The sequence below is a fragment of the Harpia harpyja genome, chromosome 9 (genome assembly GCF_026419915.1).
Source record: "Harpia harpyja isolate bHarHar1 chromosome 9, bHarHar1 primary haplotype, whole genome shotgun sequence".
Classification (NCBI taxonomy): domain Eukaryota; kingdom Metazoa; phylum Chordata; class Aves; order Accipitriformes; family Accipitridae; genus Harpia; species Harpia harpyja.
Window position 1 is genome coordinate 16,933,027 of NC_068948.1, and position 13,077 is coordinate 16,946,103.

General features: G+C 38.6%; 1 protein-coding gene across 1 annotated transcript in view; it reads left to right on the forward strand.

Annotated features, from left to right (window-relative positions):
• The window catches only part of NKD1 (NKD inhibitor of WNT signaling pathway 1), a 115,278-nt gene that overhangs the window by 88,955 nt on the left and 13,246 nt on the right, over positions 1-13,077 (forward strand). Inside the window, exons 5-7 of the mRNA XM_052797380.1 lie at positions 607-713; positions 3,335-3,430; positions 12,063-12,210. Coding sequence (XP_052653340.1) covers positions 607-713; positions 3,335-3,430; positions 12,063-12,210 — 351 coding nt within the window. The remainder of the gene's footprint in view (positions 1-606; positions 714-3,334; positions 3,431-12,062; positions 12,211-13,077) is intronic.

Consider the following 13,077-nt stretch of genomic DNA (forward strand, 5'->3'; position numbering starts at 1 on the left):
ATGTTGTGATATATGTCTGATAGATGTTAATATTGATGTGCTTTATGAGCACTATTGAATTATGCAAGTGCATAATGTTTTAACTTGAAACCTAGGTGAAATATACTTTTTCATACATGTATGAAAAAACACAGCTTAAACTTTTTGGCAGGTGGTGTTACCTTTTTGGAAGGTAGTAAGGTTTGTGTGTATTTGAAGAAGGAAGTTGAAACAGAATGAGGATTTCATTTCAGGTTCATTACTTCATTCACTGCTGGTGAATGCAATGTGTTTTTGCAATACGTCGCAAACTTTCAATATTTTGCAAATTATTCAACTTATTTACAGTAACAGTTCTGCTGACTTATATCCTCATAATACTGTGTTTGAACTTCCTGTGACTCTAGTGATGTTTGTAGGAGAGGCTGTGTACCAAAAGCTGTTGGTAGCTTGTCTGCTGAAATTATCCCAGATGTGTAGTGAACACAAAAGAAAATCAAGTATAATGAACCTCTCATACAAGTTTGCTGAAATCAATTTCACCCTAAATATAAAGGCAGATTTGCAAATATAAGACTGCTTTGACATTTCCTTATAAGCGTTTTTTCTTAAATATATTTTTTGCAGTGGCTTTGCCTCCAGAGAAGACAGATGGAGTTTGCAGTGGAGATGAAAAGAAAGCAGAAAAAGAAAGTGACGCACGCACAGGTTCCAAGAAGCAGCTGAAATTTGAAGTAAGTCCTCTATATTTTAAAGTTTCACTGTACTGACATAATTATGGTAGAAAAATAACCTATGGACCAAATAGTGCCCTCTGATGCATGTATATAGGTCCTAACGATTGTAATGGGTACAGAAGGAAGCAGAATTGGCACAAGTCAGTGTCTTACTATTGGTGTTCCTTATTGATGTGATTAGCCAGATGTATTTCCAGGTTTGGAGAGGATCAAATGATGATCGTTCCTCTGGAGGATGTGAAATGTATAGGAAGAAGAGGCATTTTGTTCAACCCTTTATCTATGATCCTTTTGTTAGTAATTTGTTATGCAAGCTACCACGTTATCAAATCTTTAGATTGACTTTGATGGACTATTGCACTTGGTTAAATCCATCTAGTGCAAAAGATGTTTGTGAAAGCTTCCTTAACCATTGGTCTTCTGTGCCTGGGCCTCCAAAGTGAAATAACCCTGACCTGCTACATGGGAAATCCATCTGATCACATGGCAGGAGGAAAAGGATCCTGGAGGGCAATAAGTCTGATGGTCTATTTCCTTGTAGACTTACAAACATCATAAAACTGCTAGACATTGTGTGTAGTTGGCAGGTTTTGCTTATATAGGGAGTGATTTAGTAAATACGAGTATTGAAACATGCTGTCATCCAGCTAGAGGGTTGTCTGTCTTGGTGAGGAGGAAGATACTCTGATATGGGCAAGAAACAGCACGAATTTTCATCTCTCTGCACTCCAGCAAATGTGGCAAACTTCTACCTTTCAGTGCTGTCAGCCTGTCACAGTAATGAGTTTTGCATTCCTCAATTGTTATTTAAAAGACCATGCAGCCACCTTGCAGCATGGCTCAAGTGTTTGTTTCCTTCTCTAGAGCAGATTTAGTAGTCTGGTATGATTTATTTTTTACTGTTTTAATGCTGATTAAAAGGAGGTAGCTTTCTCATAGGCAGTTCAGGTATTGCTAGGTGCTTGTGTGCCTTCTGGGGGGAGGTGACATTTCCTGCCCCCCTTTTTTTTTTTTTTTCTTTTCATAGCAATAGCTCTTTTTCCAGGCACGTTTTATATTCTACCTTGAGTAGCAGACATTTGCAGACAGGAAAGGCATGATAAATTGCAATTAACAGTGCCTTAATATTTGAACATTGGAGGACACCTGTCAACATGGTTGGTGCCAGAGTAGCTGGAACTCCACCGTACCGGCAAAGTCTGTGTTTGTTCCCAAGTAGTTCTTGGCATGCCATAAAGGTTAGCACTTGGTACTAGGCACCATGACTAATGCAGGGAAGGTTGCCATGGCTCTTAACTAAGCAGAGCACATCCTCACATAAAGATGTTATGTTAGGCAGTGTGGGACAGGGAAGTATTAATATGTGGCAAGAAACCAAGTATTGATTTCCCCCCGCCCCCCCTTGTTCTACAAATGAAAGTTTTCCAGCTATGTAAGGTAGGGGCTAAGAGACTGGTAAATGTTTCAAGAGTATAAAAGAATCAGAAACGCAAGTGTTGAGACAAGAGGTCTAAATCTGAAGTGGATGTGATTTGGCTTTTAAAGGTGCCGGGAATGTTTATGTAATATGAAACTGTGTTTCCACAGTAGAGTGTGGGGCACTTGGCAGCTTTCAGCCGGTCTCCTTACAACTGAGAGAAGCCTGCCTTTGAACTCGGCAGGGGACAGGGGGTACCGGTAACTGCTGTAGGGAATTGGTTTCAACTCAGAAGATCAACCAGGTATTTTGAGCTCCGTCATGCCGAAGCTATTTGGAGCTGTTTATTTTACTTGCATACAGTGGCTTTCATTTTAATTGCACTGTAACTTTTCTGGTTTGCCTTGTTGTGGCCCTGGATAATTCTGATTGCACAGGTCTTGAGAGATTTGCACCCAGGTTAATGGAGTCAGTCAAAGTGCATCCTTTGTTCTTGACTGAAGGCTCGGTTTTGGTTTGGGGATTTTTTTTTTCCCTTTAACAAATCGATTCTTTCAGGCCTTCCACAGACCACACTCTCGCTAACAGAAGCACAGTTAAAATAAGGACCGGGCACTACTCCCCGGTCGTTCTTACCTGCCAGTTCTTAGGCAGGCTCCATTTCAGGAGCTTTGGTGGCACGATGCTGTACTGCGCTAACTCTGACAGCCTTTGGGCGTCAAATATCTGTGTCAAGGACAGGTCTCACTAGTGGGGATTTGTGCTCTATGCCCATTTTGTATTAATGACTACTCCTGGCACTGTGGTGTACCGCCTCATTCTGTGAGTCTATTTCTGTTATCTTTCTCTTCCTGAGTTAAGCAGAGCTTTCCTTCTCACTTTTTAGTGGGAAATCTTATTATATTTCAAGAGCTTCAGGGAGTAGTTGTCTTGTACCTTTCTGTGTTTTCTACAATGAAGTAGAAAGCATCTTGCAGATTCCCTAAAGTCTAGCCCAAGGGAGTTAGGATTATCATGTGATTGTGATGAGACTCCTTCATTGTGGTGGACAGAGGCCTCCCCGGGACATATCCTGAAAGCTTCCTCCCGCGAGGGAGGGAGGAAGGAAGCAAGCAAGCAAGCAGCCTCCTTCTACGGAGAGTCTCCTCTGCAAACAGGCCTTTTGCTTTAGGTAATCAGCTGCTCTTTGCATGTTTCTTAGGAATTGCAATGTGATGTGTCTGTAGAGGAAGATAACAGGCAAGAATGGACCTTCACACTGTATGACTTTGATAACAACGGAAGAGTCACACGTGAGGTAAGCAAAGTACAGCTGCCCCTTTGTGTGCAGCATTTGCTAACAAGAGAAGTGTTTTATAACAGGAACATTTTTTTCTTCTATGAAATAGAGGTGTCCTGCCAATTTAAACAGCAGTTTCCATGGACCCTTCCCTCCTAGAAACAATCCCACCAGTAGTTTACTGTTTTCAGATGTACTGTACCACTTTTTAAGCTGGTTGTTGTTTAATATCTGGGATTAGCCTTTAAAAAATAGTACTGGCATTTGAGGAGGAAAAATATCTGAAACAACTGAACAACTAAACACACTGTCAAAATAAACCCTTGCAAATGTATATTGTTCTGGCTTCTATCCTGCTTTTCAGAGTTAAGCTAACCAAATAGCAAGGTTGCTTTCTGACATTCTTTCCAGTAGGACTAACCATACTGTTCTGTTGTTTTCATGAATATTAGGCTGATCACTGCCTTCTCCCTCCAAGTATAAATAACATTGATGATATTTGCTGGAGGACCATAGTGACTGGCTGTCAAAGCGTACCCGTGTGTATTTTTTATTATCAGGATGTCTTCAAGTCATATTTCCCATGCAAATAAGAAGCCAAATAAGAGGATGTATAGTTTAGAATACAGACCTTTTTCAGAACTATTTCTGTCCAATCTGAATGATACTTCTTTTAGAAGAATGTCTGTTACTGAGATTTACTGCAATGTGCTGTCACTGACTTTTTTGTGAAATGTGTTTACTGGCTCCCATGCCTTCAGATAAGCAGCTGAAAATTGACAGGTTTTGTCTCTCTTGGCTCCTATGCTGGTGTCTGTGAAAATTACTAAAGATTGATTGAAAGGAATAGGGTAAATACTGAAAGTACAGTGGCCTTAGACACCAAATGAGGGCAGAATTTTCTCCTAGAAGACTGAAGAAAACCTCTTTTGACATTTATGAACAAATTGCCTAATATGGTGGCTGTTCAGGGTTTTTAACATGTATATGAACATCATTACTAGGCTTTTTTCATTGTCTCTGCTCTGATAGTGCTTTGAATAGTCAAATTAAATCTGTGCCCCTCATGCAAGAGAATACACAGATTAGAAGTTACAGGTCAAGTCCAGAGTTTCAAATGGGAAGATGAGATACATAGAGAGAGGGCAAGAAGAAGGGGGGCTGCGGTGAGGAAGTAGTACTGTATTTGTTAATACATGGGGAACAGGGACCAGAAAAATGAAATAACTTGCCTGAAGTCTCACAAGAACCTAGTGGCAGATTGAACCCAGATCTTTCGAGATCCAAGGCTAAGTCTTCGTTACAAGATTATCATGACTCTCAAAGAATAGGGGAAAAACACACAAAACCCAAACCCGCACACATGGGTGTCCTTTACATTCAGGCATGGAATTCCCATTAATGTCAGTGGGAGTTCCATGTTCTGAACATAACGAGAATATGCTTTTAAGTATGTATACAATAATTATTTGTGATTATGTGGTACACCAAAGAGCTTAATTTGACTGTACTTAGAGAATATGTTACAGCCAAATTCTACCTCTCCCTGCTACAAGAACAGACTGCAGCTTAACTGAAACCAAATCTGTGCAGGGATTGAAAATTATACTACTCTGAGGTCTGGAGGTTGCTACATTCAGGCTTGAATCTGTGCCAAAAAAAAATTCTTTTAACCAAGGGACCAGATAGGTTGATAATTTTCAGCTCTTTACATGTGACCAAAGATAGAAACAAATAGTATGCACCATTGCAGCGTTTCCCAGTTATGTCGCACACTTCTTTTGCAAGCTGTTCCAGTGCCATTTGTATAATCCATCTTGTTGGTTGTCTTCTGTTGAATCCAGATGCAATTTAAGAGTTGTTTGTGCAAGAATGACTGATGATAGCAGCTCATAGATAATCTTGGCCACAAAAAAGGAATTTCAGTCTCTTCATATGACATAGAATTTCTTGTTCTATTAGCCCCTGAGAGACTGGCAGTCAACGTAGTGGGCCTGATACTGTCGTTTGTTAAGCAGCTCCGCTCCTGATCCAGCAAAGGACTTAACGATGGTGAACCTTAAACATGTGAATAGTTTCAATTAAAATGAATGGGACACATGCTTTGAGTTAAAAGTATGTGAAGCACATTGCAGGATCAGGGACAGAACAGACAGTCTGAGGAAGAGGGCTGATCTGTACCAGTGCCATTTAGTGAGCTGATAAAAATGCTTGCAGAACAGGTCAGCTTTTCTAAACAAAGGTCCAGTGTTCTGGTGAGAAAAGCTTAGTGTGGACCTTTCCTCCTTCTTTGAAAATTTGACTTTAATGTCTCCTGGATTTATAGCTGGATTTAACAGAGAGATGAAATTTCTTAAGTCAAATTTCTATCTGTAGACCTTGAGGTGCTTTACAAAAAGAAGTCAGACTTATCACTCTTGTTTTTCGTGTTGGAAAAGTGAGACACTGAAAAAGGAAGTGACTTGCCCACCCACATCCATTTCATTTGATTCAAAGTCATTGTGTTTAAAACATTGGACTTCATGTCCAGAGAGTTTCCAAAGGAATACACAGTGTTAAGTTTGTGAGATGTGTAGGTGGGGTGCAATTTTACAAGTGGACTAAATGTTTTTTTCATTAAAATGTTTGAAAATTGTAAATAAGATATGGATTTAGTTACTGGATAAAATTTCCCTTGGGTTTTACACAATGACAAATCACCGCAAGAGCATTCAAATTCCATCTTAGTGAAATTTCTTTTGGATCTTAACAACATCTTCAGAACTTAATACTGCTTTGATTTCCTCCTAGAGTCTGTATGACTTACTCCGTAGTCCTTATAATTAGAAATTCAGATCTAGTCATGCTTCTTGAAGAGATACACCCATTATGAAAGCATAATTATTGGGATGGCAAATTACAAAATTAGCATTACTGTATGTTATTAAACTACTGCTTTTTCTGTCATAGAAGACGACCATTTTTCAGTCCTTTTGGTATAGTGGGAGATAACTTTTCCTGCTCTAACATGTATATTATAAAACTTGGCTAATAATGTTTCCCTTCATTCCATAAACCATAAGAGGACAATTCATTATGTACTGCAGGCCTTTTTAGAACTGACAGCTGCACTGTAATTATCTTCACATGGATATTTGTAATCGGACTTGAAACTTGGATAATTGAACTAATGTGGTTTGATCCATGGGGTTTTATATTGAGCTCTCTGAATGTAATTATACTTCATAAATACTAGCCTCCCCCCCCCCCCATCAATTCTTTCTTGGAAAATTGAGTTTCTTTGGTGAGTGGCTGCACAGGAATAAGCGCACAAGAAAGTTGCTTGTCAGAAGTAAAAAAAGGGAAATTCTTCTAGAGTAGTTGAGTAGATAGCAAGTGAAGCTCCCTTCAAGTTCCAAATAAGAATGATTCAAAAATGTATGCGATCAAACAAAGCTGATGTTGCAATAAAAACATCCTGCTGTATGTAAAAATCAGACTACAAACAAAGTACAAATGAGACATTTGTACTTTTCTTTTTCTGAGGGAAAGGTAATGAACTGATATTGATGTTTCTCTTCATGCATTTTTAATGCTAAAAATGTTCTTTGTATCTTAAACTAAATACCCAATTTTTCCTCTTATGCTTCCTTTCTTTTTTTCTTTCCCTTTTTAGTTATTTTTTACTCATATCCTCTGTAATGAGTGAAAAAGTTTGAGGTTATTTCATTCAGAACTCAGCACCAAATCTTTGACTTGGGGAAAGATACTGGCTTTTTGGGGGCTACCGTTTATCAGCCTGACCTCTATCTTGAAATTTGCTGGTTTTTACTATGTATGTCAATGTTGTATTAACTCATGATACAGAAAGAGCAATGGAACCAACAGATAGAGGAGTAGTGCCCGTCTGTATCAGAGGAGTCATCATTTCAGCCATTAGATGTGGTGGATTTGTCTCAGAGAGAAATATTAAGAGAAAATACGACTTTCTCTTTCGGTTTTGACAGGACCCAAAGACATCTCTCCCAGACAAGTTACAAAGAGAATCAAACTGAGTATTTTCTGTCAGTGTTATTAAACTCATTGGGATTTTTTTGTTGGTTTGTTGTTGTTGTTGTTTTGTGTTTTGGGGGGTGGTGGTGGTGGTGCAAATATCTCATTCTGTTAAATTAATTCTGCTGGAAAAACCTCTTCATTTCTTTTAGAGAATCTCTATTATGCTAACTAGTCCTGTAATCATAAGCTACACTAATACTGGAAATACTGAAAAAATAGGGTCGTCCCTATACCACTAATGTTCCTTAGAAGTAAAAAATTAATACCTGGAATAGGGACTTTCTCAGTCACATGAGTTCTGTAAGGAATGAAGAGTACTTCAATGTAATTTGCTCTTGTTCTTTTTTGCAGATGCATTAGTTTCTCTGAATGTTCTAGATTCCTGCTAATCTCCTACTGGAGATCTGTAAAGTATTCTGCAGATACATGTGTGAGCGCAGCATACATGTGTGGCCTTAACTGTTCGCTTTTTGATATTTCTAATGCAAGCATTTCTGGCAATCTATTAAAGTTGCTCTTTTTAATATGCTTTGTTGTATTAGCTGCTTGATAAAATAGGATGTGGAAAAATTACAGATTAACATTGTTAAATCCTTCAGCCCTGGAAAAACCAACTGTAGTGTTCAATAAGCAAGCCACAAATAAATCTGGGTATGGCATGTGCTGGTTGTTTGGATGCTATACAGCAAGCATTTGTTTTCCTCTTTCAGGAAAAATAGCATAGTTTCTTACTTGATTAATCTAGCTATCCCAGCAGAAATTCTGCACCCTGCAAGCCCTTCAGAAGTTAGTTAGATTCATGCAGCCTACTTGCCCTCTAAATATAATCCATTTGCTATAAAGGAGAGAAATCTTTTTTTGTTTGTTTAATTCTTATTTCTCTTTGCCTGTTTAATATACTAGTTTAAAAATCCACAATGATTTTTAACTAGAAATGGTTTAAAAGTTCATTTCAGTAAAAAACCCAAGCAAATTATATTTTTGGAAAAATGGGAAACAGTGAAAAATCTGTTCCTGGGGTTTTTTTTATGTAAAAAGGGAGGAAGTTTGAGAAATGTGGGATGAAGTTTTTTGTGTGGGAAGTGCCAAGCAGTCTTAACCAAAGCAGTTGCAAAATCATGTGACTAGTAAAAATCATAATCCTTTGTGCAGAAAAGCTAGATTCTTTGGTAGGTGGTCTCTGAGACCTGCTGTCTGGTGTACCAGAAAAGAAGAAAATTTAACTAGCTTCTATTCTTGATCTTTGATGCTAAATCTCTTGAGGTCAGTGAAATGCACAAGCTGGTGTGTAGAAGCTAAAGCTTTCTCAATGGTTTTAGGCAGTTGTTTAAGGAATTTAAATACAGATAACATTCAGTGGGAATGCTTTCAAGGGGAACATAACTTGCCTCAGTCTCCTGGCAGGCTACTGGAAGATGAAAATTCTTTTGGAGGTAAATATAGACATAACTATAAAATACAAATTTTATAACATATATTTTAGTGGTCTAGTGCTACTAATTTGACAAGAGGCCATTACCATATTAGCTGCCAAAAAAAGGCTGCGAGAAGGTAGTTTTAGTCACAGTTCAAAACTCCTTGACGAAGACCATTCCTACCAGATCGGTGCCTCAGGAATTTGTGTGTTACAATTATGAAGTTATAACTGGAAACCAACAGGAGGTTCAGGCTGACTTGTAGCTGGTACCTACTCGACGAGGACCTTGGTAGGTGACAGAGTAGAGAATGACCCAAGCAGACTTGTTTGACCAAATCAGAACTGTCAGTTTACTAGAATTCCCAACCTCAAATTAAGACCACAAGTAAATGAATCCTATAATAAAAATGTTGTTGTCGGTATTTAAGAGATCAGCATAAACATTAAGTGGTTACTTATGGCTATCCCTAACCTCGATCTTGGTATATATCCAGTCTGACAACCATGTTCATTCAGTGCCAGAATGCAGGGCAGTTCAGCTCGCCATGGAGGAAGCTGGGTATTAAACATGGAATGAAATGCAAAGGCAGCAGAGCATAAGGCCACAAGGTATCCTGATACCTCTGTGCAGCCTCTTAAACTCCTTGGAGCCTGGACGTTAATTTGGGTTAATTTGGCTGAGATGTAAATTGTCCTGATGTGATATGTATGTACACATATTTCTGACTTGCCAAGTATGTGTCACACAAATGCTGCATCTGGCCTTCCTTGGCAGCGTTTGGGAGTACTTTTTAAACTGCTGAGTCAAGCAGCTTGTTGAGAAAGACCCTCAGAGAACACAAGGGGCAGATTGTATGCCGGTTAGCAAGTTAGACCTCATGACTGGAAAAAAATCATATAAAAGGACAGTGGGAGTAAAGACTTTTTGCCTTTGCCAATTGAAGTTAAAATACACTAGATGATCAGCTTGTACAAACATCTGGCGTAGCTGAAAAAAGGAAGGGGGATAGACTGTTGTGAATGAAAGAGCTAATAATAACCTCTTGATAGTAGCCTTGGGTAGAAAGATGCCATGTTGGCTAACCAACACTTGTTGAGGAATGTGTGGGAAAGGCTCCATTCACCAAAGTGCTGAGCGTATGAGGCCCCGTTGAGAATAAATATGGTGCTTAAATATTCTGCTGAAGGGGAAGGTTTGGCTTATTGAGGTGTAGGATTATAGCACAAGGGTCCTAGAACATAATTCATGGAGGGTGTATAAAGCAACAGGTATGTTTTGTTTGTCTGTTTATGTTTTTGCTTGGTTGAGTTTTTCTCATAGATGCAATAAAAATCCAGCCCTTCAAGCTGGCTGTCAGATATGGCTGTGTCTATTTAGAGATCTGGCTAGGTTTCAAATTAGAGTAGAAGTGTGAGAAGTGAGATGTGTTAAAGAGCTTTGAGGTTTCCACCAGATTGTCACTGAGCAGTCTCTCAAGCTCAGTTCAAGCTTTAGACAGTGGTTCTTGTCAAAAGGATGGAAAGCAGCTACTGACACAGTAGTAACAGCCCATATAGAGAGACTTTTTTGGCAACAGTAGAAAAAAATATGTCAGTGGGGAAGGAGAGACTGCAAATTCTGCTCTCTTTTTATGAGTATGTTGTCTTGAACTCACAAGTCTGGAGAAATTCCACTGAGTGCAGAAAAGTTAGAGAGGGTACATGTTAAGACGAAGTCTCACCCTCTAGGATTTAGTTATTCATTCTGCCTATTGAGCTGGAAAATTGTCTACTGTAAAATCATTTGTCCTGGCCATAAGGTCAGTATTTTCCTAAATTCTGTGTGAGTAGACATTAGTGTTTCTGTGTCACCTTTAAAGGTGGTTAAATAATGAGGTCTGTGTTGTATATTGACTACTAAAATGCTGGGACCCACTAGGGCATACAAAACTTTGAGCTGCCATTGCTATGGACATGACACCTGGGCAAAGGAAAAATTGTAGAGGTTTTGAATTTTTATAGACCTGACTCTTAGTCCTCAGAACCAGTTAGACTTAACAAAGGGTGATTTAGATATTTCCTTTGTGCTTGCAGGCATCTGGAAAGAGCTTAGGTACTAGGATAGATCAAGGAATAGGAAGACCAGCATGGAGTTCTCAGATATACGTTGAATGGGATCTTTATAGCCTGCAATGAGCAGTATGCTTTGGCCTTAGGTTGATGCCTAGGATCAATGTGGGTGAAATCCCTTTGGGGAAAAGAAGCAAGCCAAGAGATCTCCTTTCTATTCTGGCAATTTAAGGTAGTACCCTATTTGAGCCTGTCTGGATTAGATCAACCTGAGAGACCTTTGAGCATCACCAGCTACTAAACAGTGTTTCTTCTCTTTGAAACAATGGGCTTATTAAAATTGGCTATTGTTCTTTCTGATATAGCCAGACATGTAAGCATTTGTTTGTGTCCCATTGCCCTCAAACAGATGTGTGAAGAATGTTCTGTAAAAGGCCTGACTGCATAATCTCTGCTGTTCAAAAATGTAAATTTAGAACGGGTTTGAATTTTGCAAAATAAGCTAGACCCCAATATGCATATGGTAGAGTGACTCTCAGACATCTTTTATTTCCAAAACTGAGGTTTACAGTTCTGCCACTTCTCTTACTGGTTTTCCTCTATATAATCAACCACTTAACTATCTCAAGATAAAAACCCAAGAAATAGTAAGGCTGTAATGTCCAAGATTTTCTTCAATTGCTGTATTTGTTTTGGTCATATGAACTCAATTTTTAGTGCAGGAGGAATGGGTATCCCTGGGTTCTGTTGAAACCAAAGAAAAGAAAAGGCAAAACACAATTTTGCTGATTCACAGTTTGGGAAACCTGAATGCCTTGTGCTTTTATTATTGTTTTGATCTAGTTTGCCTCATTTCATAAATGTTACACCATTTAATGAAGAAGAATATGGATGTACTTGAATGACTCCCTTCTGTGTCTGTGAGTTATATTACAGTCCACATTAGAAAAAAATGGGGGTTAACAGAAGAGAGAAATGGATCCTTTCTTGTAAGGTTCTGTGCAAGTTCAGCTCTTTTAAATTCAGTGACTTCTGAGGATATTTCAGCATTTAATAGTCCCAATGCCAAAATAGTTATAAGTATCAAAGCTGTAGGTTTCATACCATTTTCACAATAGTGTGTCTTTTTGTGTTTCAATCCAACTATAGGATATTACCAGCTTGCTTCATACCATCTATGAGGTAGTTGATGCATCAGTAAACCATTCTCCTAGTTCCAGCAAAACTCTCCGAGTGAAACTTACTGTGGCACCAGATGGCAGCCAGAAGAAAAAGAGTATCTTGCTAAATCATACTGGTAAGAATGTGCAATCAGCTATTGGAAAAAATACCAAAACCTTCAAGAGTCCCTTAAAAATCCATCTTCATATTTTGTTAGTACAAATAAATATATACTTAAAAGCAAATAATTTTGTGGGAATTTTAAACCCCATGAACCTGCTTTATGATCTTGAGTGCAAAATTGCCTACCTTCCTTTCAGTGTCTCCTAAGCAAATTAGGGTTCCCTCTCCGGAATGATTGTTTCTTTTTGGAAGCAGCAATAACCCATATGTTGTGTAATTGTCTTTGCGTACTACAGGGCAGACTTAAGGCCTTTTTGACTTGTACCACTTTAACTCTGCGCTTAGTTTGTGTGGAAACACGTCTAGTGGTATAAAATGTTTTTTGCAAGTGCATAGCTATCACTGCTGCTGGATAAGAATAAACAATTAAGGATAACTAACCTTTAGGAATCTATGCATAATAATTGCACATTTTTCTGTACTGGCAAGAATCTGCCATTGTAAAATGGCTTATACTCTTATGGCTTATATTCTTATGGCTTATTCACTTTATATTCACTCTAATAATAGTTGTATCAGCATAATTACTTCAGTAGGTAAAGTAGTACTAAATTAAAATACTTAAAACTATTTAAAGTGATACTTCAGTAGAAAATGTGGACACCTTAGCCAAAAGGAGAGCCTTGTTACCTCAGTTTTAATATATACATCCACTCAGTCAAGTGCAGACATAAGCAAATTTGCACTGCTGGGGAGCTATGTGATGCATTAGTACAGCATCGAGCTCCAAACTACTGAGCCCTCCTGATGGACAAGTATATCAGTGTGAAATGTGGCTCCATTTAACCTGCCACATGGCTTGCAGCCTAACCCTGACTAA